The sequence below is a fragment of the Dothidotthia symphoricarpi genome, assembly GCF_010015815.1.
Source record: "Dothidotthia symphoricarpi CBS 119687 unplaced genomic scaffold P153scaffold_1, whole genome shotgun sequence".
Classification (NCBI taxonomy): domain Eukaryota; kingdom Fungi; phylum Ascomycota; class Dothideomycetes; order Pleosporales; family Dothidotthiaceae; genus Dothidotthia; species Dothidotthia symphoricarpi.
The window spans coordinates 228,952-255,069 of NW_022985008.1; the positions used below are offsets into that span (position 1 = coordinate 228,952).

The 26,118-nt window shown below is 30.8% G+C and overlaps 4 protein-coding genes across 4 annotated transcripts; 3 read left to right on the plus strand and 1 right to left on the minus strand.

Annotated features, from left to right (window-relative positions):
* The first annotated feature begins 6 nt into the window (after positions 1–6).
* Positions 7–1,379, plus strand: P153DRAFT_419138 (uncharacterized protein). Its single transcript, XM_033672172.1, has 4 exons — positions 7–216; positions 270–750; positions 801–1,017; positions 1,071–1,379. The coding sequence occupies exons 1-4, from the start codon at positions 78–80 to the stop codon at positions 1,350–1,352; spliced, it is 1,119 nt and encodes a 372-aa protein (XP_033528817.1). The 5' UTR covers positions 7–77; the 3' UTR covers positions 1,353–1,379.
* Positions 1,380–1,805: 426 nt separating this feature from the next.
* Positions 1,806–2,320, plus strand: P153DRAFT_352424 (uncharacterized protein; the record flags this gene model as incomplete). Its single annotated transcript, XM_033666380.1, has 3 exons — positions 1,806–1,975; positions 2,034–2,235; positions 2,315–2,320. 3 exons carry the CDS (start codon positions 1,806–1,808, stop codon positions 2,318–2,320), a joined length of 378 nt encoding a protein of 125 aa, XP_033528818.1.
* Positions 2,321–2,484: 164 nt separating this feature from the next.
* P153DRAFT_279052 (phosphotransferase enzyme family protein) lies at positions 2,485–3,436 on the plus strand (the record flags this gene model as incomplete). Its single annotated transcript, XM_033662992.1, has 2 exons — positions 2,485–2,965; positions 3,012–3,436. 2 exons carry the CDS (start codon positions 2,485–2,487, stop codon positions 3,434–3,436), a joined length of 906 nt encoding a protein of 301 aa, XP_033528819.1.
* Positions 3,437–6,121: 2,685 nt separating this feature from the next.
* P153DRAFT_362202 (uncharacterized protein) lies at positions 6,122–6,846 on the minus strand. The gene has a single exon (XM_033667077.1). The coding sequence runs from the start codon at positions 6,781–6,783 to the stop codon at positions 6,166–6,168; it is 618 nt and encodes a 205-aa protein (XP_033528820.1). The 5' UTR covers positions 6,784–6,846; the 3' UTR covers positions 6,122–6,165.
* Between the last annotated feature and the right edge of the window lie 19,272 nt (positions 6,847–26,118).

Here is a 26,118-nt window from a genome sequence, read left to right on the forward strand (position 1 = left end):
CAGCATCGTCGCACACGCAGGCGCACGCCCAGCTCCACGCCCCAGCTCCCGCTCTTCGCCAGCTCTCAGGCACCGCCATGATGCGCCCGGCTGCCGCGCCCTGGAGGTCCCTTGCCCACCGCACGTCGCCTGCGACTGCGCGGCGAGGCATCAACATGACGGCGACAACCTCCTCCTCCGAACCGCCGCCCGACTCGCTCGCCGTCGCATCGCCAGGTACCCGCCCCGCGCGGCCATTGCCTGCCTCTGCATGTGCTGACCGCACTCAGATGCTCGCTTCGACGTCGTCGGCTCGCCCTTCTCCCTCCTCTCCGTCTCGCTGGCCGCCTCGCAGACGCTGTACACGCGCCGCGGAACCCTCGTCAGTCTGAGCGGCAACCCCGAAAACGTCGTCTCGACCCTCTCCTCCCTCGAGCCCTTCCGTCGCGCGCCCGTCGGCATCCCCTTCCTCTACCAGAAGGTCTCGGCCACCAGCCCCGTCACCGCCCTCGTCTCGACAAAGTCGCCCATCTCCAGCATAGTCTCGGTCAATCTCGATGGCCGCCAGGACTGGGTCATCAGTCAGAGACAGGCCCTGCTTGCCTGGACCGGCCATACGCTCAGCCTGAAGCCGCAGTACAACCTGAAGCTAGGCTTGGCGCATTGGGGCAACACGTACATCACAGGCCGTGGCTTGCTGGCTCTCGCAGGCAGTGGGCAGATCTACCAGGTCCACATCAAGGCTGGAGAGGACTACATTGCACATCCCAGGTATGTCGCCTGCTGTTCTGTCTCTTGCTAGACGCTGACAACTCTCCCAGCAATGTCGTCGCATACACAGCCTCCACCACCCCACCCCTGCCCTTCCGCTTCAAGTCGTCGAACCTCCGCTTCCAGATTCCCGATCTTGGTATCGGGTCCCTTACACAGAATGTCAAGTTCTTCAGAGTCATGGGCGAGACGGCGACATGGCGGACAATGGCGACAGTATACCACACAGTGAAAACATGGCTGCGGCGGACGGTATGGGGCGATCGGGTAAGCTATTCCCCCCAACTCAATTTTCTCCACATCACTGACAACAACAATAGTTGTTTCTCCGATTTGAGGGCCCAGCAACCATGCTCCTACAGTCGCGTGCCTCGCGTCTCAGCGACAGCCTTACCCTGAGAGACGTCAACGAGATTGCCGAGAGCCCGCCCGGTACCGTGCAAGACGCTGTCACGCGCAAGATCAAGGACGAGATCAAACAAATTGCCACAGGCTCTAGTCCCACAACTCCACAAGTTCCACAGAGCTCAGAAGGGACCGTCAAGTATGCAACCATTCGGAGTGGCAAGGCAGAGTTCGAAAAAGAGAAGCCGTCTGCTTGAGACGGATGTACGATTATGTAATATGAGGCCCAAAATGCAAACCAAATATATTCATCTATCTCCATTTTTTGTGGCTTCGTATCGAAACTTGGTACAAAACATACCACGCCATCACATGACAAGTTCCTTACCAAATAACAAGCAACTACCATCGCGGTGCATATTGTTGAACGTTGTTCCAAGGCAGAACATCTCACCGCCAGAATTACCCTGTAAAGCCCTGGTAACGCTTGGCTCACGTCATCATAGAAGGACCAAGAATATGGACCTCCAGACGTTGCGCATCATCTCCTCTGTTCGATTCATTGATCTACATTAGCATTGCCATTCCCGCGCGTCTTACCCTTCGAAGTACACCATCTATTGTAACACCTCACCATATATTTCTCCTCTTGATTAGCTCCATCGGTCCTTCACAGCCTCCCTCACAATCACCAAACAAGAAACAACAACATGTGCATCATGAAGACGTACGAAACTCGCGGCCGAGGCGTTGTAGACCCTCCACCACGTCGCGGAAACTTTACATCCCACCCTCCTGCCGGCACAATGCGCTTGCCACGCGAATGGCGCAGAAGCGAAAGTTACAGCGATGATGGACGCGAGCGAGTCGTCGCGTACAGGTAAGCACACCATCAACAACCAGCAACAACCACCCCGTATTCATGCCCGGTATAGCAGGACTTCACAGCCGCGCGCCATCGAGTACGTGGAGGAACCGAGGCACAGTACGAGGAGTGTATCGCGCGTTTATCATGATGATGCGAGGAAGAGCGTTGATAGGCGGAGGAGCGTGAGTAGGAGGAGGATTACGGATGTGGATATGGTGAGAGATCCGAGGGCGAGTGCCGGCTATGTGGATGAGAGGTCGACGAGGAGGAGCGTAAGTCGCGTTAGGTATTGAGATGCAAGAATTGCCTTTTACCGCGCCCAGGTGTTGTCGCACGAAAATCATTTCCTAGCTCTAGTACTCTACATAATAATCTACTGCGTACATGTACAAGTCGATTTCTGATTTCAGGTACGGGCTAGCCTTTTTTGGAATAGGCACATCACTCATGCGGCGCATCCAAAAACAACCTTCACTCGACCACTCCGAATAAAGCTCGTCCTTACTCTGGCTTGAACCATCATGACTGAAGATCCGCACATCTCCCTTGCAGACCTCCCAGATGGCTCCCAGGTGCACATGGACTTTTTTGATTCCTCGTGGTTCCAGAAACAGAGTCCAACCCGTGCTCTTCCCTCTCCTGAATATGTGCGATCCTTTTCAATACCAGGCCAGCGACTTCGGCCTGTAGTATTCGAGGACTTAGCCCTCATCGTCAAACACGGGCCAAATGTTTCCACGTCGGAAGCCATAAGTCTTTGGGCAATGCGAAAAGTATTTCATGATCAAGTTCCAGTGCCGGAAGTGTACGGCTGGAGAGTAGTTGGAGGGGAGGGAAAGATTCCTGAGGTCTTCATCTATATGCAGCTCATTCATGGTCCTACTCTCGAGCAACGATGGGACTCGATGTCTCACGACGACAAACAAATGGTGTGCGTGGATCTCGATAACATCGTGTCTCAATTCCGCAAACTCAAGCAGAACGGATCGGAGCAAGTCATTGGTTAGTGTGCTGATTTGAGGGGTATGCCGTCCCTAATCCTTGACAGGATCACTATCTCAAGGCGCTGCCCCAGATCGATGCTTAGAGTTTCTACCACTGCTCAGGCCTTTTTCTACTCGTGCCGTTTTTCACGACTGGCTCTCCTGGTTGTGGCGACGGCACGTTCCTGATCCACAGAGTATTGAGGATCCTTGGAGGAATCTACTTCCAGATGATGGGCCTATAGTATTCACACATGGAGACCTCCGTCCAGCTAATATCATCGTCAGCGCTACGAGTCCTGCTAGGGTCGTGGCGATAGTTGACTGGGAGCAGGCTGGCTGGTATCCTGACTATTGGGAGTACTGTAAGGCCAGTTTCACTGCGGTATACAACGGAGAATGGCGTGCATGGATTGGTTCATTCGTTGTACCACATGAAGATGCGTTGGAGGCTTTTGATTTTTATACTAATACTTTGGGCATATTTTGATCAGCAGAGCGATGTATATAGTCAATCGGTGAATGGCTCACATCACGGGACACGGAGGTGGACTCCACCCGTAATAGCGACCTTTACTTGAGTAGATTACCACTAAAATTGCATATCCTGATATTTGGACTGGCTGTGTGCCTTACTGTATCTAGCTCACTCCCGCTACGCTCCCTTTACTCAATCCTAATCTCTGTATCGAGCGTGCTCGAGGTTCATAATCCGCTCACTGCCAACAGGATTGAAAAGTTCTGGATCTTAACGCTGCACCGACTTTAAACACGGTTTACCGACTGTCGAATACCAGGCAAACCGAAAAATAAATTGAGGGGTCGTCGAATTTCTGATTTTGGGTCAATGTCGATCCCCATAAAAACGTCTCGTCCTTTTGGCTAAGAATTTCAAGACTACAACATAGCTTCAATGAAACTCGACTGTGGAATCGATGGGCTGACGTGGAAAGGCGCACGAACAGTATGCCACCAGAATGCTTGAAACCATAGACATGTCGCTGGCGTAGAGCGTGATCTAGAACGATAAGTAGTTGCCCATCAATGGCTATTCATCCAATGCACTGTTAAGCAGAAGTAATCTATAACATCCTCACTAGGTTCTATGGGCGCTTTCTTGTAGCCAGCAAAGCTTCTCAAGCTGCGAGGTCTAGAATATGAACCACCAATAGGACTCTGCTACGCTGGTCCACCAATATTTCATGAATCAGCGGCCGGGTCCGGCTGAGTTTGACACAGACGCTAAGCATCATTGAGCTGACCTACCATCTAGCGCACAACTTGATTTGCTAGCTAACAGTATAATCGCAGAGCTAATCCAGCTATAGCGTCCGGGGGAAGGAACTTCATGCTCTAGTATCGCTACTTTATCTGAGTCAGAGTTTTTAGCACATACCACATATCTACCTCTTTGTTCTCTTGACTGAGTCTTTTTTTAATTTACATACTGTGGTATCCAGGGTAAGTTTTAGCACTTTGCCACCCTACGCATAGGCTGTCCAGTAAGTCTCTGCAAAAGTGGCGAAGTGATAAAACTTACCCTGGGTACCACAGTAGTCAAATGAAATCTTGACATGGTTTCTTTTTGATCACTTACTAACATGTCACAGTTTTCATAACGACGTAGTTCTTTTGGTAAGGTACACTTCAGAAGTACTTATATTGTATAAGAAAGGTGAGAAGATAAGAAAAGATTCTTTCTTGACACTAATTATATGATCTAGTATCTCAGCCTTATTTTAACCTTTCATTATTTAATCTCTCCTCTTAACAAGGCATTCTACAGCTGAAATTAGGTCCGGATTGTTGTTAGTCTGTTGTAGCGGACACATTTCCTAGCAAAAAGTGAACACGCCAACTTGAAATAGAACGTTACCAAGCTTGATTTTATTTTCCCTCAGACACTCCGCAAAAGCTTTTGCCTCGGATGATGTGACTAATGTCCGAGCGGTATAGAGATAGTGGCGTTGATCTAGAGCTTGAAATGGCCTTAGAGAAGGCGCTTGTAGAGGATCTGATTCATGGGATAAGTCCACCATGCATAATCCCAGGAACAAACATCACTCATGCGGGATACTGTTGGGGACCGGTTGAAACAAGAGGAACTTCGAGTGTATAAAGGTTGATTGGTTGCTTCAGAATCCCATGGGCCTTCCACCTTGTCCAAAACTACGTCCTCCCAGTATTGCAACTACAAACCGACCAATATGAGCTCCGTCCACACAACATATTTACCACTCACGACCACCTTTACGGCTCCAGCGGATTGCTTGAACGGCCCATGGATCTATCAAAATGTTCCCACCACGTGGTGGAAGCAGGGCGGTGATAATGTTGCGAGCTGCTTCCCCCCAGCTTTTCCTTTCTCCAACTCGCGCATCATTTACTCGCCTGGGATTTGTCCAGCAGGGTGGACGAGCGCGTGCGATCGAGTCATCACGACAAGTGGAACTGCAACAAATGTCGTATCTTGCTGCCCGGCGTATGTAACTCACTCGGGTGCATGAGTTTGATCAGGGCATGACTAACTTATATGTCAACCGTAGATCCTTTCAATGCGCATCAACAAGCAGCGCGGTGCACGACTGGGAAGATCAGTTTGGTTGTGCATCGCCATATTCCGTCGACACCGTGGCATGGGATATGAGTTCAGATGCGTCGTTCGTTAGTAGCATATATCAACTGCAAGTCATGATTGTTGAAGCAACTGTAAGAATCCTCTTATGCTTGTTTATCCTTCAAGATTGTTCTAAGCATCATCTAGCCAACCACCATCTCATCGATCGCTTCCTCGACTCCAGCGTCAGTACCGAGCCCTGCTTCCACACTTGCGTCTACCTCTGCGCCGACGGCTAGTAACACGGTGTCGCCAACGTCGACATCCACAAGCAATGGAGGGCTGTCGAAAGGGGCGATCGCAGGAATAGCGGTTGGATCAGTGGTGGGTGTGGCTATCATTGCCTTATTTGCATACATTACATGGAATGTTCGTAGGAAGCATCGGGCGGTTGATACAGGTCTGCCGCCAAATCCGCAATACTCGGAATACCCCTCGAACGTACCACATGAGGCATCACATTACTATAAGACTGAACCGGCCGAATTGGATACATCAACACAGCCAGCACCTGTGTATGAGTTGAGAGCACCTTGAAAAATATTATTCACTACGTTCCATATGACGTGCACTGCTTGTGTCCGATCTCATTGATCTATCTATTAGCAACTTGCTGATATGCTGCTGAATCTACTGTGGAGTGGCATGTGGCGGTTGTGAACGCCGTTGTAGACGAAAAGCAGCTGGGCGTAGTCCAATGCCAAAATCCGGTGCGTCTCGTTTCGACTGTACAATTCCGATCGCCGATTCATCGAGATAGTGTAGGTCAACAAGGCGGCGAACAAAGTCCATGGTCCACTCTTGGCACCGCCGATTTGTTGTCTTTCACTGTGAGCAGATTTGCGAAAAGGATATGTGGAAGACGTTACGTCATTTACTGGCGCCATGAAGTCCTTGCTGGCGCGAGGTGGCTGTATTTCAGCGGCCACATGTTCGAGATCACTTGTTGGGGTTGTGTCCACACCCCTGTTGCCCTCAAATGTGTGAACATGTTGCGCGTTTATCAGCCCAATTGGGACCAACACATGAGCGCGTGCAGTCTGCTTTGGAGCGTATCTTCGTTTGAATTGTAGCGCGAATCCCGACATCGGGGATCCAACGACATGAATAACCGTTCCGACGTCACCGCCTTCATCGTCAGCGAGCCATATCGCAAAGTGGGAACGTTGACCAGCCTGCCCAAGGTAGACGAGGAGGTATAGTGTAAAAGTAGACATCATTTGGAAGTGGTGCTACAAGAGACGTATTATTGTCACTGAGGTACAAAATCGGGTGGATTACCCCGCAGCTTTAGGGTGTAAGAAACACAAAAGAAAGACCGTTTTTACGCCGCATTGCGAAGGAAAAGGTAAGGTAAGTAGATATAGATATATAAAGTACGATACTAATCTTGAACTTAATGCCTCAGCTTATAAACAGTCTATGGATATAATTTATTAATTTTGTGCTCTCTTTAAAATGTCTATAACTAGCGCAGAAACTTTCCATACTAAGCTTAAGCTCTACAACTGTAATACGCGGACCTATATAATAGACTACGATAACAATGTACCTATTAACTGTATTATTATTATTATTAAACTAAATTATACTTCGTAGCAGTTATTAACCTCCTAGGTATAGAACTAAGTTTATTAGTAAGGCTTAAGCTGGTATTATAGTATCTAAGCTAAAAGATAAGTTCTAGTAGAAACAAATTAAAACTAGTAATTTAATTTAAGTAACTATCTATTACCTTACTACTTACAAGGCTTTTTATAGTAGATTTATTCTAATTTTATTAAACTTTAGTAGAAAATAGCTCTATAGACTAGTATACACTAATATTAAGATTTACTATATAGAATATACCAGCCTATTAGTATTCTATTAACTTAAAAAAGCTCTATTAAAATTACTTTATAAATAAATCTAATTTAAATCAAATAGCTAGGCCTACGCTAGTAAATAGGTTAGAGTTAGGTAGGGGTTAGGTCTTATATAAGCATAACCTAACTCCTACCTAACCTTAACCTAACGTATAGTCTACCCTAACCTAACTCTAACCTAATATTTTAATGCTAGTATTAGGTTAGAGTTAGGTTAGAGTTACATAGACCCTAGGTAGGAGTTAGGTTATATTATATCTACCCTAAAATATTTCTAGTAATTAGAATTTTATATTATATAGGTAAGTATTTTAGTAAGTATTAGATTAGGGACAGTAGTTATTATAGTTATTTATTATAGCTTATAGAAGGTTTTATTTAAACTATAAATCTAAGTATTCTTATATAGAGAAAGCTAATTATATAAACCTATTTATTTACCTAGAATCTTATTATACTAAACCTACTATAGTAACGTTTTACTAGTACTAAGTCCTTCTACTAAATAGTAACCTATTTAGTATAAATAGTATTAATATTACAGTCTTTTATAGTAAGTATAGTGCTAGTAGTAGTAGAGAGAAATTAACTATACCTTTAAAATAACTAATAAGGAATAACTTAGTTACCTCTTAAAGGGCTTTAAGTATAGTTTTCTAATAGTATATACTTATACTCTTTAGTAAGGCTTTAGTAATCTTATAAATAAGGTAAGAAAATAGTAACTTATAAATAAGAAGCTTAGTAGACTTCTAATACTTCTTAATATCTCTTAGGGCTACAGCTAAGTATTATTAGTATCTATCTATAATTAAAAAATATAATAATATACTATCTTACTTAAATTAGTATTTCTTCTTTACTAGTATCTACTTTCTACTAGTTATTTTCCTTATAGTAGTCTTTTGCGTAGCTTTAGTAGCTAAATCTTTCTTTAGCTGCTTAGTAGTAGTAGCATTTAGCTTAGGTTTTCTTATTCTAGCTATTATAGTAGAGTAAACTTTAGATAATATAATTAAAGTATATAATAATTAAGTATTATTAAAAGTATAATAATAGTAGGATAAGCTTATTAAAGTTTTAAGAATAATAAGCAGTAAAGGTAAGTAAAAATTTACTATTTATACTAAGTAGGTAATATATATATATAGGCTACCTATACTCTTTTACCTTAAGTTTTCTATCTAAAACCTACTACTTACTTTAACTTAATAACTATACCTATACTACGTTATTACAGACGTTAATTATATAATATATAATAAACACTATTAAGAAAGAGCTTAATAATATCCTAGAGAGCCTACTACTAGCCCTAGAAAATAACTCTCTAATAGGTTTTAAGTATTAGGAGTAGTTTAATCTAACTAAGGTATTAAATATATTTATTTATTACAGTAAATACTTACTTATATTAGAGTTTAATTATAAGAAGTATAAAGTCTAAAATATCTTTATATAACACAGTTAAGCTAGTACTTAAAAAGGTTACCTAATAAATTTTAGAAAACTATTTATAGGTAATCTTAGTAATAGTAATTATACTATTACCTAGAGAGACTAAACTACTCTACTTAGTAAAGAAGGAAAAGCGCTTCTTACTGCTAAAGCTATAGATTATACTATAAAGTATTAGCTTAACTAGTAACTTAAAAAGATAGATTAATACATAGCTATAAGTAAAAATAAGTAGGTAAAGTATTTTAAGGGAAAACTTAAGGAGCTAGCGTAAGATTACTTTAATAATTAGAAAAGTAGTAAGTTAATACAGATATTTATTATATAATCTTACTAATAAACTCTAGCTAAGTAGTTAGAGACTAAGCTTAATAAAGTCTATAAGAAATAGAAAGATCTATACTAGGAAGTTAATATATACTAATATTAATAAGTTCTGTAAAAGGTTACTTAAGTAGGCTAAAGTAGCATAAGTACTAAACCTTAATCTTATACCTAACTACACCTATTTAGTACTAGTAGTACCTTTAAATAGATTTTGTACAACACCTATAAAGAAGAATTAGTAAAGTTAAATAGCTAATCTTTTAAGAGTAAGAGTATAAAAGAAGAGTAGTAAGCCTTTATTACTAGGCTTATAGTAGAAGAATTAGTAATAGTAACTAGTAAAGATTAGTTATAAGTTTAATATATACCTTTATTATATTTACGTACTAATAGTAATAGGTAACTTAAACCTATGCCTGTTTATAAACTTCTAGGCGTAAATATCTCTACTTTATATAGTAATCTCTTATATATTTAAGAGAATAATAGTAATAAGTATAAAGAGGAGGTTAATATTAATTTAGAAATTAATAAATACTATAACTAGGGTAAAAATAAGTATAAGGGTATTAATAAGTATAATAATAAGACTAATTTTAAAGGCTTTACAAATTTTAAAGGCTTTTTAGATAATAATACTAAGGTTAAAAGCTTAGGTTAGATAGTAGCAATATTAGCTAATAGTTACGTATAATAATATAACTTAAAACCTACAATATTCTTTAAATAGTAACTTAGATAAAATAACCTAATAGTAAAGTAGATATAAAGCACTAGCTATAAGGTATTTAACTTAGTATTTTACTAACTTCTAGTAATTAGTTTAACTTCCTTAGTATATATTATTATTAGAGTAAAGACTTAGAGTTTTATAGTTAAAGTAAGAATTATATATAATAGTAAGATTACTATAAGTTTATCCTAGTTTTTATTATAGCTTTCTATTACAGTTCTCCCTTACTATATTAATTAATACTACTAGATATATAATTAACCTATTGCCTAAGCCTATTTAAGAAGTCTAATAATCCTATAAGCTACTACCTAGCCTTTATATATTAAGGTTAACTACTCCCTAGATTATTAAAGGTAGAGAAAAATTAAACCTAGAACTTATTAAATACCTACCTATAGTAATAGAGCAGAATAATAATAATAAAAATATACTTTTAACCTAGAATAAGTAGTAGAGTAGGACTAAATAGGCTGTTAACCCTATAACTAGTTATCTATATTAAAACTCTACTATACGCTATAGTTAAGTATAGCTATATTTTAGCAAGGCTATAGACTCTATAAATAGTTATCTATATATATACTACTTTAACTATAACCTTATACTTTAATACCTATTAGCTAAAAAGACTATTAGAATAAAACACCTACTTAACTATCTAAACTTAAGGAGCTGTAAGTCTACTATTATTTTTATATACTTACACCTATTAACGCTTCTTAATTAGTCTACCCTACTTAGTAAAAAAAGAACTTATAATCCTTCTCCTCTATATTCTACTTTAGACTTTAAGAAAGAGCTTATATAGCTAGTTATTAACAGCAATTTATCCTTCTAAATAATTAAACAGCTATTATTTAATTACTTTATTTAATTTCTATAACTAGAGGCTGTAATAATTAGCTATTATAAATTCTAGCGTAACTTCTATAATTAATACTATAAAGTAAGGACATCTATTCTCTATAATCTTAGTATAATAACTAAAATCTTAATTATATTAGATAGGTAGTCTATAAGTAATTACCTTAGTTTTCTAGCTATTAAAGAGTACTATATTAATACTAATTAGAAACTTTAAAAGAAGCTACTAGATTTTATTCTAATACATAGTAGGTATACTAGTATTTCTATAGTAGAAGAAGTAGGTAAAGTACTTTCTAAAACTAGTACTAAGTATAGGCTTCTTACTATTACCTATAATAACGCTAGTAATAATACTACACTTACTTAGGCAGTTAAAGCAAACTTATAAAATAACAAAATTACCTAGAGCTTATAAGAAAATACTATTCTATACCTTACCTACATTATTAACCTTATTATTTAGGATATTATCTAGCATCTAAAACTAGCTACTCCTACTAAGGTTATTAATACTCTATAAAGGCGCTACATCTAGAATATTAAAGCATAGATATTAGTTCTAAACTTACTTTGTAAGGAATATACCCTTTTATTATATATATTAATTATATACTAATTAACTACTAGCTTAGAGCTATTTATATTATAATTAATATCTTACTACAGCATTATAAGCGCTTTGTATTAATACAGCTACACCTCTTAGTAAAAAATTAGCTATCTATTATTTATAATATAAAGATAAGATAGAATTCTACCTATAATATATACAAGCATGCAATTAAGCTGTAGAGATATATTAATAAATAGCTAAAGCAAGAGATTGTCCTTAAGGCTAGTGTAGGTACTTATACTAGTAGTATTTTAGCTAAAAATAATACTAGTAAGGTAGACTTTTATAATCTAAAACGCCTTTAACTATCTTCTATTAAGTAGTATTACCTTAAGCTAATAATAAAGATACTTAAGTAATTTAAAAACATAACTAGCTTCCTAAGCAAGAACTAGAAGCTATAGATCTAGTATATATAGCTTATATATAATTAACTATTTAACTTTTTAGACTAGATAATAGAAGACCTTAATAAGGATGTTATAAATTAAGAGAATACTAATTAGCTAGCTATAGTATAAGCTACAGCTAGAAGAGGTTAGGTAAAATTAAGTAAGTACTACTTAAAAACTAACACAGAGCATAGGTTCTTATTTAACTGCATAATAATCCTTAACCTAACTTAGAAACTTACAACATATAAGGTCTATTTATTACAGTTACTTATTACAGCTGTATACTAACTAAGTACGTAAAATAAATTATAGAATTCTTAGAATAAATATATATATTATATATAATTTCTTAATTACCTTAGCTGCTATAACTAAGAGGAGCAAAGTAAATCTACACTAGGCTTAACCCTTTATCTATAAAAATAATAAGGTAGTAAATAGTTTTAGAAGCCTTCTACCTCTCTATTACAACTAAGTAGTTTTTCTACCTTAAGTTAAAGTTTCTAAACTTAAGAAGCTAATAATCCTAATAGCTAAACTATTTAAGAAGAAGAAGCCTACCTTAGCACTATATATATAATAGGTAATAGCTCCTTTAACGTTTTAGAGTAGTAGAAGGCTAATAAAGGTATATATCCTTAACTAGCCTAGGTTACAAAGAATATATTAGTAATACTAATTACCTAAGTTAGTGTTAAGCGCGTTTTTAACATTACTAAGGATATAATTAGTAATTAAAGGCATTGCTTATCTAGTTAAATAATTTAGTAAATTATAATTCTTAAGAATTTAATTTCTTAAAAGGTAGACTAGCTAATAAACCTTTTAGATAGAGATATAGGCGTATATAAGGATTCTTATAATAAGGCTAATAATCTATTAGATCTTCTAGCTTTAGTAGAGTAGATAGGTAACCTATATAAAGTTATTATTAAAGAAAAGGATATTAAACAAGAGGAGGATATAGAGAGCCTATTAACACGTCTAGCACGTAAGCGTGTCCGCCCTGCCTATTACTATAATTAATAGTTATAATTAAATAGTTTAAATAATATTTTTATATTTTCTATATAATACTAACCTACATTATTATTATAATATATATCTACATCTTTATATAATATATATACATATTTTTATAGGCAACCTACGTAGGTACCTTCTACCTAACCCTAACCTAAGCTTTAACTACTCCTACCTAACTCTAACCCTAAGCTTTAACCACCCCTACCTAACCCTAACCTAAAGCTTTAACTACCCCTACCTAACTACAACCCTAAGCTTAGACCACCCTAACCTAACCCCAACCCAGAGTCCGTGCAACCCTAACCCAACCCTAACCCGTTGTTGAGTACTCCGAACCCATTTACCAGCGTAGCTAGGCCTAGTAAAACCTTAGTAAATATAGCCTTAGAGTTTAGTTAGCTAAATTCTAAATACTAATACTACTACTATTATACTAGAAGTTCTTTATATACTACTAAAAGAAGTATAAGTAGTAGAATCCTAGTACTATAGATCTTTAATAAATTTATCTAACTTATATTAGTAATAATATTTTAAGTTAGCTTTGTATATCTAAATTTTACTTATTTAACTACTTTAGGTAATAGAAAAGATCTTTAAAGCTACTAGTAATATATTTATAAATAGAAAGATTATAGTTACTAAACTAAAAGTAAAGGTATTATAGCTAGTAGAAAAAGGCTATAAATAAGAAGTAAGAAAAATATACTTTTAAACTCTATCTAAAAAAGACTTATAATTTAAGGGTTATAGCGTATTTTAATTTATTAAATAAGCAGATAGATATAATTTAGTAAGACTATAGTATTATAACTGTACTTAAAACCTAATACCTAGCCTCTTTATATATAGTAAATATTAGTAAGATTATAATATAATAGTATTAAAACATAAATAAATAAACTATCTTTTAGTAATATTCTGCTTAATATACTAGTATAGACGTATATTTAAGAGCCTAGGTAGCTATTAGTTAGAGTTTAGTATAGTTATAACCCTTAGTTTATATTATAAACTATAGCTAGGTTATAAAAAGTTATTATTTAACTAGTAATTTTAAATATATAACTAACGCAGCTTTACAGGGGGTATAGGTAATAATAATTATATAAATAAGCCTATATATAAATATTTTTTGTACCTTAAGAGTTAATATCCTTATCTATTTATCTATTTATCTATTTATCTATTTATTGTATCTTTCTCTATAACTAAAATTATACCTTACTTATAATCTAATTTTATTAGTATAGCCTAAGAGTTTCTATATTATATTTTGTAGTAAACTGATAATTAAAACATTAAAGTAAGTAATTATTAGTATAGTATTGTAATCTAGATATCTTTAGTAAAAGTTTAAAAAACTAATTTAGATAGTAGAAGAAATTAGAGGGTATTAGTTAGTATAATAGTAATACCTTATATTTAATAGATATAGATATTTTATAGTACCTTAAGCTAAATAAGAGACTTAAGGTATAGCTTTATAAAGTTAGAGTTTAGCTCTTTCTAAAATAAGTTTTTAAAACTAATAAGGCTTTCTTTAATATATAGCCTTTTTAACTAAATAGCTATACTACTAAGTAGTGTAATAATACTATTTTTATTAAGTATAAAAGGTATTTTTAGTAAACTTCTAAAAACTCTAGGTATACTACTTAGAAAAAGAATCTTATAAAAGTAATTTAGAAGGTATACAACCTTACTACAGAACTATAGAATTAATATAGAATAAGGATAAAGCAAGCTAATTTTATTAGAAGGTAGTAGTAATAGTAATAGTAATCGTAATAGTAATAGTAATAGAAAGAAGAGAGTTATAACTAGGTTAAACTTTAGCTACTATAGTTAGTAAAGAAATATAATAACGACTAATTAGCAATTTAAAAGCGTGCGTAACTAAAATATAATAATAACATAACATAATTATCCCTGTCTATTAGGAAAAGAAAACTTATATAAATTAGAAATATTCTAAAACTAAAGCTGGTTTCTTAAAGTTTTTAGAAGATGAATAATAGATAATAAAGTTTATAAATTCTTTTTCCTACTAGCTAGCTTTAAGTTTTAAGTAGCTAGTAAATTAATTATTATTAAACCTAATTAATCTTTCTTACTAATATAGCTATATTAAATCTTTTCTAAACTAAATTTTTAGTTTAATGTTTTAAAGAATAGTTTACTACTCCTACTTACTTCTACTAAGTAGAAGATATAGTAATTAGTAAAATTTTAATTTTAACTAAAAGTAGTCTTAGAATTTATCCTTTCTATAGTACTTTCCAAAGCTTATTTATAAACGTTTTTACAATACTAGATTTCAGCTATTTACATAGTAATTACAAAAAGACTATATATATTAAACACTTAAATAAAGGTTTACTATTAGTGTTATATTTAGAAGCTAGATAAGAAATTAGATATAGCTTTTTTAAGATTAAATTCTTTACTATCTATATTACTTTTTTTATTAACAAGCTCTATAAAAATGAGGCAGGCACTATTTATTATAGTTAGGATTCTATTTAGTGTAGTAATACCTCTTACTAAGACTTATAAGTAAATTTATCTGTGTATATAGTAATTAATAGTTTTTAGTACCTTCTAAATAATAAAGCTACGGCGCTAAGTAATTAACTTACCCTTAGTTATTTTAAAGCTTTAGACTCTAGCTTATCTAATAGGACTACTCCTTTACCTACTAACGTAGTTATAATGTTAAACTCTAATACTACAGAATAAATCTATTAGACTAATCTATATAATTCGAGTATTTTATTAAACTGCTTAGCTACTTAGTAATTTCAATAAAATCTGTAAAGGTGTTACTTAGCCCATTCTAGTTTTATTAAAAAAGTTTAAGGACATAGCTATGCGTTATACAGCCTACCTCTACTAATAATATTAATGATTTTAATAACTTTACTAGCTGCAATGCCCTAGCTTTTTGAAATTAGTACTATAGGTATATTTTAATAGTTTAAAAATTTTATATACTAATATTAGAATTTTATATGCTTATCTTATAATTTATTTACTATTTCTTTATCTAACTTTTATCTACTTTGCCTACTAAGTATACTATTTATATTTAAGATTTTAAACTTTATTAAGCTACCTGCTCTAAGTATAAAGTATTACGCTAGCTATATTATAGTCTTCTATACTTACTAAGTTTCTTAAGGTTTCTTTTTAATACTTTACTATAAATCTTTCTTTATTAAAAAAGGTATATAACCTTTATTATTTATTTATTTAATCAAATCTAAAGAAACTAATAAAGGCTTTTATTAGTAGTACAGTATATATAAGTCTATTGTATAGCAAAAGCTAAGCCTAATTTATATTATATTTAGCTTATTTATATATACCTAAATAGCTTTATATTAAGTTATTATTAATCTATATCTAATATACTTAGTATAATCATAGAACTGCTCTAAGTCAATAAAGGATAGTACTAAGTATATAAAAGACTTTTCTAGTAAATATTTAGTATAACTTATTAATTAATTATACCTTATAGTATAACTATTTAAGCTAGCTATTTCTAGGTTATACAGTACTGCGTAAGGTAAAATACTTAAAATATAAAATACTAATTAGTTTAAATAGTGCCTATAACCTTTAGCCTAATACTATCTTTTCTTTACTAATAGGGTATCTTTTGCATACTTCTATATTATTACTAAGCAGTCTTTAGCGTAAATTAGGCTACTACTAATATTAAGCTGCCTATACTATTACTAACAATACTTTTAGTAGGTATACTTAGTAGTTTAAGTAGTTAATACCTTATACTTTAAGCTCTCTACTATTTATACTAAAGTACCTAGGCTCTATAAATAGTATAAAATAGGTATAACTTAAGTAAGGTTAAAGTATTTATATAGTAAGTACTTAATTATAAGGCGTTAAGCTTTAACTTATTAAATAGTATAAAGCTTAACTTAAGATAGTTCTAGTAGTAAGGTAGCCTATAAAGGCGTCTTTAAAGCCTTACTAGGCTTAACCTAAAACTATAGTAGTAGTATATATATCTAGTTATAGGTCTTATAGGTACTTAGCTTACTTAAAGTAAACTCTATTTTAACCTTTATAAGCTTTTAGTAAAGCGTAGTAGGCTTACTATAATTAATAAGCTTACTATTAAGGTTTCTTTTATTACTGCTAATATCCTTATACTACTTAAGTTAGCCTATTACTATATTTAAATCTTATAGGTATAAGCCTATATACTACTACTTACTTTAGATAGCCTTAAATTTAAAAGTTATATACTATATACCTGCTATTATAGCTAAAAGATATGCCTTATTAATATTAGTAGTACTAGTATAGGTAGTATAGTTTAGGTCCTTACTATAATACTATTTAAAAGGTTAAAAACAGCCTATATTAAGTAGCTAAAGAATATACATTATATATAAACTAAGTATAAATAGTAAAATTTTATAAGTAGCTATATAGACTGTAAATTTATAAGTAAAGTATAAGCTATAGCTGTTAAGTAATTAGAGTAGCTACTTACCTTACTAATATAAGTAGATTATTTTATTTAAGTACTAGAGCTACTATAGGCTTATATTTATATTACTATAGCTACTTTTAGTAATACTTATAAGATACTATTTAGGTAAGTCCTATACCTAGTGCTTAAGCAGTGTTATAGCTTTAATAATAATTATTAGCTTTACTATATTTCTAGTAGCAGAAACAGCCTCTATAAGGGTAATAAGCTTATGATTTTTAGTATAAAGTTAAATAACTTACTTATAATTATATATATAAACGTACTAATTTTTTAAAACACTAATATAGTAGCTAGTTTTATTTATATTTTTTATATTCTTTAACGTAATAGACTTATTATCTATAATATTACATAGCTTTATAAACTATTTATAAATAGCTTAAAGTTATTAGGTAAGATTATACTTAATCTTTATTAAAAATACTTTACTATACTAGTATCTTAAATATTTTTAAAGCTAATATATAGCCTAGTTTTTACTAATAGTTAAAGTATATTTATAATTGCTAGTCTATACTTTAGTAGGAAGGGTATTAGCCTACGCAGTAATAAAGTTTTAATAAATACTAAAGCTAATAGTATTAATAGTATTAAAAATTGTATAAAAGTAGGACACTGCTTTTCTTATAGCTTTTACTAGGTAATAAGTTATATAAAATTGCTATTACTACTATTATAGGCATAGAAAATATATTAGTAGGGGAGTTTATAGACAGCGTAGTAAGTTTTAATATATAGGTTAGTTATTCTATAAAGTATACTAGCAGCTTAAGTAATACTTACTCTAGAATTTTATAGATTTATTATTTACTTATACAAGAAAGCTCTATTGCAGTAAGTTAGCTAGGTTAGAAATAAAAAATACGTTATAGTTATAAAGTTTAGGTTATATAGCAAATTTTAAAATTGTTAGAGTTATTAAAATTGTTTGTGTAGGTAGGCCGTGTAACGCACAGCTGGATTTATTAAATCCCGAGCTCTGCGAGCTGGTAGGGGCCAAGTACTACTACTTATTATATTAATACCTCGGTAATAGGTATTGCTACACTAAATAGAATTTTAACTACACTAAATAGTGCCTGCCTAAAAAAATACTTTGGATAACCTATTAGTATTACTAAATACGTAATTTCTGAATGACGTATATACTAAGAAAGCTTAGGAATTACGTTTAACTTTGGAGTAAAAAAAGCTCTTTGTATAGTATTTAAATATTAAACTTATTAGACTAATCTTAAATTTAAAATAGAAGTAAAGTTACAATAATTATAAATAATATACCTGAATACTTAACAACCTATCCTATAGAGCTTATTAACTTTCTAAAGGTAGTAAGTTACTAAACTAGCTAGCTACTAGTAATTTTATTATTACTTTTTAAAGAAAAATCTTTTTAAAGCTACAATTTAGTCTACCTTTTCTCTATCTAAAACCTTTTAATAGAGAAAATAGAGATTAATGTATAATCTTATTATAATATTTTTGTATTTACGTTTTAACTTATAGTTCGTTTTTATTATCTATACCAATTAAAGTAGCTATAATTAAACCTAGCTATAAGTTATTAGCCCTCTACTTCTTTTTACTATTACTATTGCTATTACTATTACTATTACTATTACTATTACTATAACTTCTCTCTTTATTCTTCTTCTATATTAATTATAAAAGATAGCTTTGTAGTAAGGAATTATACTATCTAGATTACTAATATAATGCTTTTTTTGTATAGAGTATACTTAAGATCTATAAAAGCTTACTTAAAGTAGCTCTTTTCTTTAGTTAAAGTATTATTTTTATACTATATAGTAGTAAGCTTATTAAGTAAGAAAAGCTTAATATTAATAGAAGCTCTATTAGTCTAATAAGCTTATATAGAATAGAGCTAACCTCTAACTCTATAAAGCTATACTTTAAGCATTTTATTAAGTTTAAACTATACTAAGATATCTCTCTCTACTAGAAAGGAGGTATTACTATTAAACTAATTAATACTTTCTATTATTCTTTACTACTTAGCTCGGTTTTTAAAAATCTTACTAAAGATATCTAAAGTACTATAGAGTACTTAATTATGTAGCGAAAGGTATTACCTACTAAAAGATTAAGCTAAGGTTGAACTTACTAAACGCCTATACCTATAAATTTAACACAACGCTCTAAAATTTAATTATAAGATATTTATTTAAGAGCCTAGTTTATATAATATATATCTAACCTAAGAATAGGCTGAAATTTGTAGTTATTAAGCTTCTATACGCTGCCTTAGCTGCTACTATAGGCAGTAGTATAACTATTCTAAGTTATTACTATATAACGTAAGCTTACTTCCTAATAGTTTACTTAAAATATATAGTAAAATATAGTATATAGTTACCTAGCTTTAGCTAGATTAATAATAGCAAACTTAGATTAAGCTACCTCTACTTTTAGTATATAAACTCTATTTTTATAAGCTCTTTTAGTACTTAAAGTAGCTAGTAAAACTCTTTTATTTCCTTCTTTATTTTAATTTCAATTATATCTACCTCTTTAAAGAGTTGCCTAGTAGCTTAGAGGCGGTTATTACTAGCTTTATCTACCTTATATAGCTAAAACTTCTAAAGTTTTATTATAGTAATTAAAAGCTTTATATTAATTATATAGAAAGCCTTTATAAGCTTAAAAAGGTGTTAGGTAGCTAAAGTAAACTATAACTTAGTATAAATTAGCTTAAATTATATAAATTTAAGCTTAGCTGGCTTAGTTAAAGTTTATAGCTATTTTAGTTACTATTTAAAGTAATATTATACTTAGCGTTATAGTATTATATAGTAACTTATACAGGGTTTTAGGCTTAATTAATATCTATATATATGCTATTTTTAATAGTAACAGCGTTAAAATACAGCTTAAATAGGTATACTAATAGAGGCTATAATCTTATAGCCTTTTAGGCACTCTTAATATTAGCTTAAGTAAGGGCTTTATTTTAAGTAAGTAAGTAAAATAATAGAATTAGCTATTTATTAACTTTTACTACGTTACCCTACCTTTTTGTGTTTAAGATAAACACTAAGTAGTACTTCTGTAAAAGGGAGAATAAGCTAATATCTAGCAGCTAAAAAAAATAAGTATAGTAAGGTAAAAATATAATAAGTATAATCTAGTAATTAAAGCAGTATTATAAGAACTTTAGAGTAATATAAGAGTTATAATTATTAATAAAAAGTATATAATAGACTAGAGCTTAAGTAAGTATTAAAACACTATAAGGGCAGCTTTTAAGCTTAAAAATCTTTAGTTAGGTAAGCCTAAGATTATTATTAATTTATTCTTTAGCTAATATAATATATATCTACTACTTGCGCTTACTATTAGAGCTAAGCTAGTTCTATTAATAGTAAGTAGCTTTAAATATAAGGAGTAGTATAAGTAAGCTACCTATAGTATTAATACACTTAATAGTAGTAGCTAACTCCTTTAAGCCTAGCTATTATATAGAGGCTTTATAGCTGTTATAGTAGGATTATAGCGCTAGTATAATAATATAAGCTGCCTATACCTAGCTAAGTAAAACACCCTTCTTATTTATATTCTATATATACTCTAGCAGCACCTTATATTTACTAATAGTATTATAAGTAAGGCTAATAAATGCTTTAAGCATTTGCTTATTATAGATATAGGTACAATTTTAATTAAGTATAGTTATAAAGATAGAGGTTAAAGGTAAGTATTATATAAAGCGCTATACCTAGTATATACCTAATAAGTAGCTAGTAAGCTCCTTAGCAAGCTCCTTAACGTAATAGTGCTTAATTAGGAGGCCTTAATTAGTACACTTTATAATAGTATTAATATGTTATTATTATTATTTAGGTAATACAGTGCCTTATTAGAGATAGGCTGTTTAGTAGAAGGGGTAGCTATTATAGTAATAGTAAGCTGTTTTATATACAGTACTAACAGCACTGTAAGCGCGCTAAAGGGACTAATAACTACTATTTTTAAATAATTCAATAGCTTTAATAATAAGGTTCTTACTATGTAAATTATAATTAAAGTATTATAGGTATATAGGTAGTAGGTAGAGCTGTATTTAGGACTGTTATTTATAGTATTCCTATCCTAAGTTTGTATAACGTATTAGCTACAACTTTAGCTATATAAAAATATTTACAATAATTTTAAAGATAGTGCAATAAATAACGCTTTACAAGATAGTTTATTTAAGAATCTAATATTATGTTATAGTATTAAGATACAGAGGCTTAAAATGTAGTAGTTAGGGTAGTTAGGGATCTTTTAGTAGGTAATAACTTTCGCTACATAATCGAGTACTCTACAAGTACTAGTAATTACTTATATTAGTCTTTAAATAATTAGTTTACAGAAGATATAGCATAGGGAATCGTAAACTAGACTAATAAAATAATACTATTTATTAGGTATAAATTTAGTATTAAAGAAAGATAAAATAACATAAATATATTAATAGATAAGGTATTTTGATTTTAATTTCTAAGGTGTAAAGGATATTTATATACTAGCTAATTAATATATACTATTAATACCTAGTTATATACTTAAAATTACTATTTAATTAACTTTTCCTAACTAAATAATAGTCTATAAGCTTAAGCTAAACTAAGCTTTAATTATTATAGCTACCTAAGCTTAAAGAATCATATTAATATTAGTATATTTAGTAGCTAGTTTATAAGAAATAGCTAGTTACTTCTCTATTACCTTTACTATATACCTATACTAATATTTACTATATTAAAAGAGGCTAGGTATTAGATATTATACTAAGTTACTATATTAGATTGTACTTGTACTATATTAATTTACCTAGACTATAAGCATAAAAACGCTATAAACCTACTATATTAAGAGACTTTTGAATTTACTCTATTTACTGAAACTTCTTTAAAACTTATTTTTGCTTAATAACTAAAGTAATAGAAAAGACTTAAAGTAAGGCTAAATAATCTATAACAGATAGGTACTCTTTCTTTTAACAAGAGAATCTATACTTATCTTATAAATTTAGATTAAAAGTGTATTAATGCTTATTATATTATCGGGAAAACGTAACTAAGTAAGATTATTATTTTATAACTTAGTCTAAAAGTAATTACCTAGCTCTTTTATATTTAGTAAATATTAGTAAAAGTGTGTAAGGATAGTATATATAAAGTTAAGGCATTAACTATCTTTTTATAATACTTGACTTAATAGACTAGTGCAGAGGCGTATTTAAGAGCCAAGTTAGCTGTTAGTTAAAGACAAAAATTAGTTATAAACATTAACTATTCTGAAAACTAAAGAAACTTTAAAGTATAGAGATTAAGGTATTATCTTGTTACTGTGTTTTAGTTACGCACGAGTTTAAATTGCTAAATAGGTAAATTTCAGCTAAAGTTAAACCTAGTTAGAGCCTCTCTTTCTTATTTCCTCTCTACTATCTATTAGTATATCTATAAGTATTACGATTACTATTACCTTTACTATAACCTCTTAGTAAATATAGCTAGCTTTGTTATTACTCTATATTAAATATATACTTCTTTTAGAAAAATAAATACCTTTTCAATTAGTTGTATAATTATCTATTTTGAGGTAGTAAACCTAGAATCTATTTAAGCTTACATAAAGTAACTTCTTTTTAAAGTTAGAATAGTATTATTTAACCTATTAGAAGTAAGGTTATTAAGATAAAAAAGCTAAGTATTTATAAAAGTATTAATAAGTTTTTGAACTTCTATTAAAATAAGCTTAATACTTACTATATAAACTATACTATAAGTCTTTTATTAAAACTTAAGTAATATATATAATTATTTTATTTTTAGTTGATTAAATTACTTTTAGACTTAGTAACACTCTATTTAAATTCTAACTACCTAACTGTGTTAAAAACTATCTTACTAGAGCTTTCTTAATACTATATTAGTACTAGCATTTACTTACTTTAACTCTTTAATTAATAGCTTACTATAAATCATAGCAAAAGAACTTCTAAGCTATAATAGAAAAGTAATATTATTAGTTAGCTAAAATTATAGTAATTAAGGAAAAGAAAGTTAATAAGTAAAGACTTCTAAAGTGTTAAGAAAGCATATATTCTAGCTTATCTATATAATCTATTATTACCTATATCTCTTCTAAAGCTGCTTTAGTAATATATTTAAGATTACTAGTTATAAAAAACTTTTATATAACTTAGCTTTAGTTTATAACATAATCTTAGCTTTATAACTAAACTAAACTTAAACTTATACATTTCTAAGCTATTAAATATAGGTCTTCACCCCTAGAGAACGGAGATTAATGTATAATCTTATTATTATACTTGTATATACGCGTTATTTTTATTTATTAGTTCTTATTATTCATACTTACTAAAGTAGCTAGAGCTTTACTTAGTTATAAGCTATTAGGTCTTTACTCTCTATTACTATTACTAATACTTTTACTATTTCTTTTACTATTACTATTATTATTACTATTACTATTACTATTACTCTTACTGTTACTATTACTATTACTATTACTATTACTATTACTATTACTATTATTATTACTTTTTCTGTTACTATTACTATTACTATTACTTTTACTATTTCTTTTACTATTACTAATATTTTTACTATTACTATTACTATTACTCTTACTGTTACTATTACTATTACTATTACTATTACTATTACTATTATTATTACTTTTACTGTTACTATTACTATTACTATTACTTTTACTTTTATTATTACTATTACTATTACTATTACTGTTCCTATTACTATTACTATTACTGTTACTGTTACTGTTACTATTACTATTACTATTACTGTTACTATTACTATTACTATTACTATTACTATTACTCTTACTAATACTTTTACTATTACTTTTACTATTACACTTAATTCTAGCTTTATCCTAATTCTTTTCTAATTATTTAAGATCTATAGTAAGGTATTATACCTCCTAGATCCCTAGAGGACTGGAATTAATATATTACGAAATAATTGTGTCTTAGTTATGCACGTATTTTACTTACTTACTTGTTTTTTATTAGCTAAACTTTAACGTATTTATAAGTTATTAACCCTTTACTTCCTACTACTATTACTATTACTATTGCTATTACTATTACTATTACTACTACTACTACCTCTAGCTTTAACTCTATTCTATATAAGCTATCTCTATAGTTAGGTCTTTTACGTTTTAAACTACTTTTATAATTCTCTTTTCTTAGATAGTATACCTAAGATTACATAAAGCTTACTTAAATTACCGTTTATATAAAGTTAAACTAGTATTATAATACTACTTAGGAGTAAGTTTATAAAGTTAGAATAGCTTAGTACTACAGAAAGCTATATTAATCTTATAAACTTTTATAAAAAATAGCTAGACTTTAACTTTATAGAGCTACCTCTAAGTCTTTTATTAAGCTTAAAGTACTATAAGATATCTTTATTTTTTAGGTAAAAAGTACTACTATCTACTAAGTAATACTTTCTATTTCTTTTTACAACCTAACTAGGTTATTAGAAATCTTACTAAAGAAATCTAAAATATAATACTAGTACTAGAGTCTACTTACTGTAATTCTTTACTTATTATCTTACTATAAGAAATAGTATATAAATACCTAGGCTGTACTAAGATAGTTATATTATTAGTTGTTATAGTTCTAGCTATTAATAAAGATTAAATAGAGAGATAAAGGTTTTAACTTCTAAGGTATAAAAGATAATTTTATACTAGCTAATCTATATAAACTATTATTACCTATAATCTTACTAATTCTATTCTTATTATCTTTTTAAAATTACTATTTAATTTATAAGTTTTTATAACTTAGTAATTGTTTAGAATTAAATATAAGGTTTCTAACTATTTTAAACCTAAACTAACGGCTACCTAGACTATTAAATATATATCTATACTAGTATATTAAGTAAAATATTGCTAAGAGATTTTTTATTAATCTACTATCTTATACTATTATTATATACTCTTACTTATATTTACTATATCTAAAGAGGATATATATCAGCTTCTATACTAAGTTACTATACTATAGTCTTACTATATTGCGTATATCTGCTAATATAACAAGTCTTAAAACGCTAAAAACCTAAAATAATACCTCCTAGATAACTACACAATTTTTTTTTTGGTAGTATACCTGGAATCTATATAAGGTTACTTAAAGTAACTCTTACTTTTAGTCAGAAAAGTACTGTAATACTGCTTTATAGGAAGCTTATTAAGTTAGAAAAGCTAAGTTTCTAAGAAAGTTTAATTAGTTTTCTAAACTTACACAAAATAATACTAAATTCTTATCTTATAACGCTTTATTTTAAGTCTTTTATAGACTTTTAAGTACTTTAAAATACTTTTATCTTTTAGGTAAAAGGTATTACTTTTATATTAAGTTATATTTGTTTATTTTTATTTACTATTTAACTACGTTAACGAAATTTTACTAAACATATATTAAGTAGTATACTAATACTAGTAATTACTTATATTTAATTTTTGATTTCTAAAATACTGTAAAATATAATATAGAAAGTCTTAGACAATACTAATTAGATTCTTATATAAATTAGGAATAATCTTAGTAGTAAAGAAAGATAAGATTAGATAAATTAATAAATTAATAAAGTATTTAAATTTAAACTTTTAAGATATACAATATTTCTATATACTAGCTTTTTTATACTAA

What these genes read in the sequence shown, in the direction of transcription:
- P153DRAFT_362202 (XM_033667077.1), bottom strand. Translation starts at nt 6,783, where the DNA reads ATGATGTCTACTTTTACACTATACCTCCTCGTCTACCTTGGGCAGGCT.
- P153DRAFT_419138 (XM_033672172.1), top strand. Translation starts at nt 78, where the DNA reads ATGATGCGCCCGGCTGCCGCGCCCTGGAGGTCCCTTGCCCACCGCACG. An exon ending in GACTACATTGCACATCCCAG is followed by an intron (nt 751 to 800) that starts GTATGTCGCCTG and finishes CAACTCTCCCAG; the next exon opens with CAATGTCGTCGCATACACAG. An exon ending in GGACGGTATGGGGCGATCGG is followed by an intron (nt 1,018 to 1,070) that starts GTAAGCTATTCC and finishes CAACAACAATAG; the next exon opens with TTGTTTCTCCGATTTGAGGG.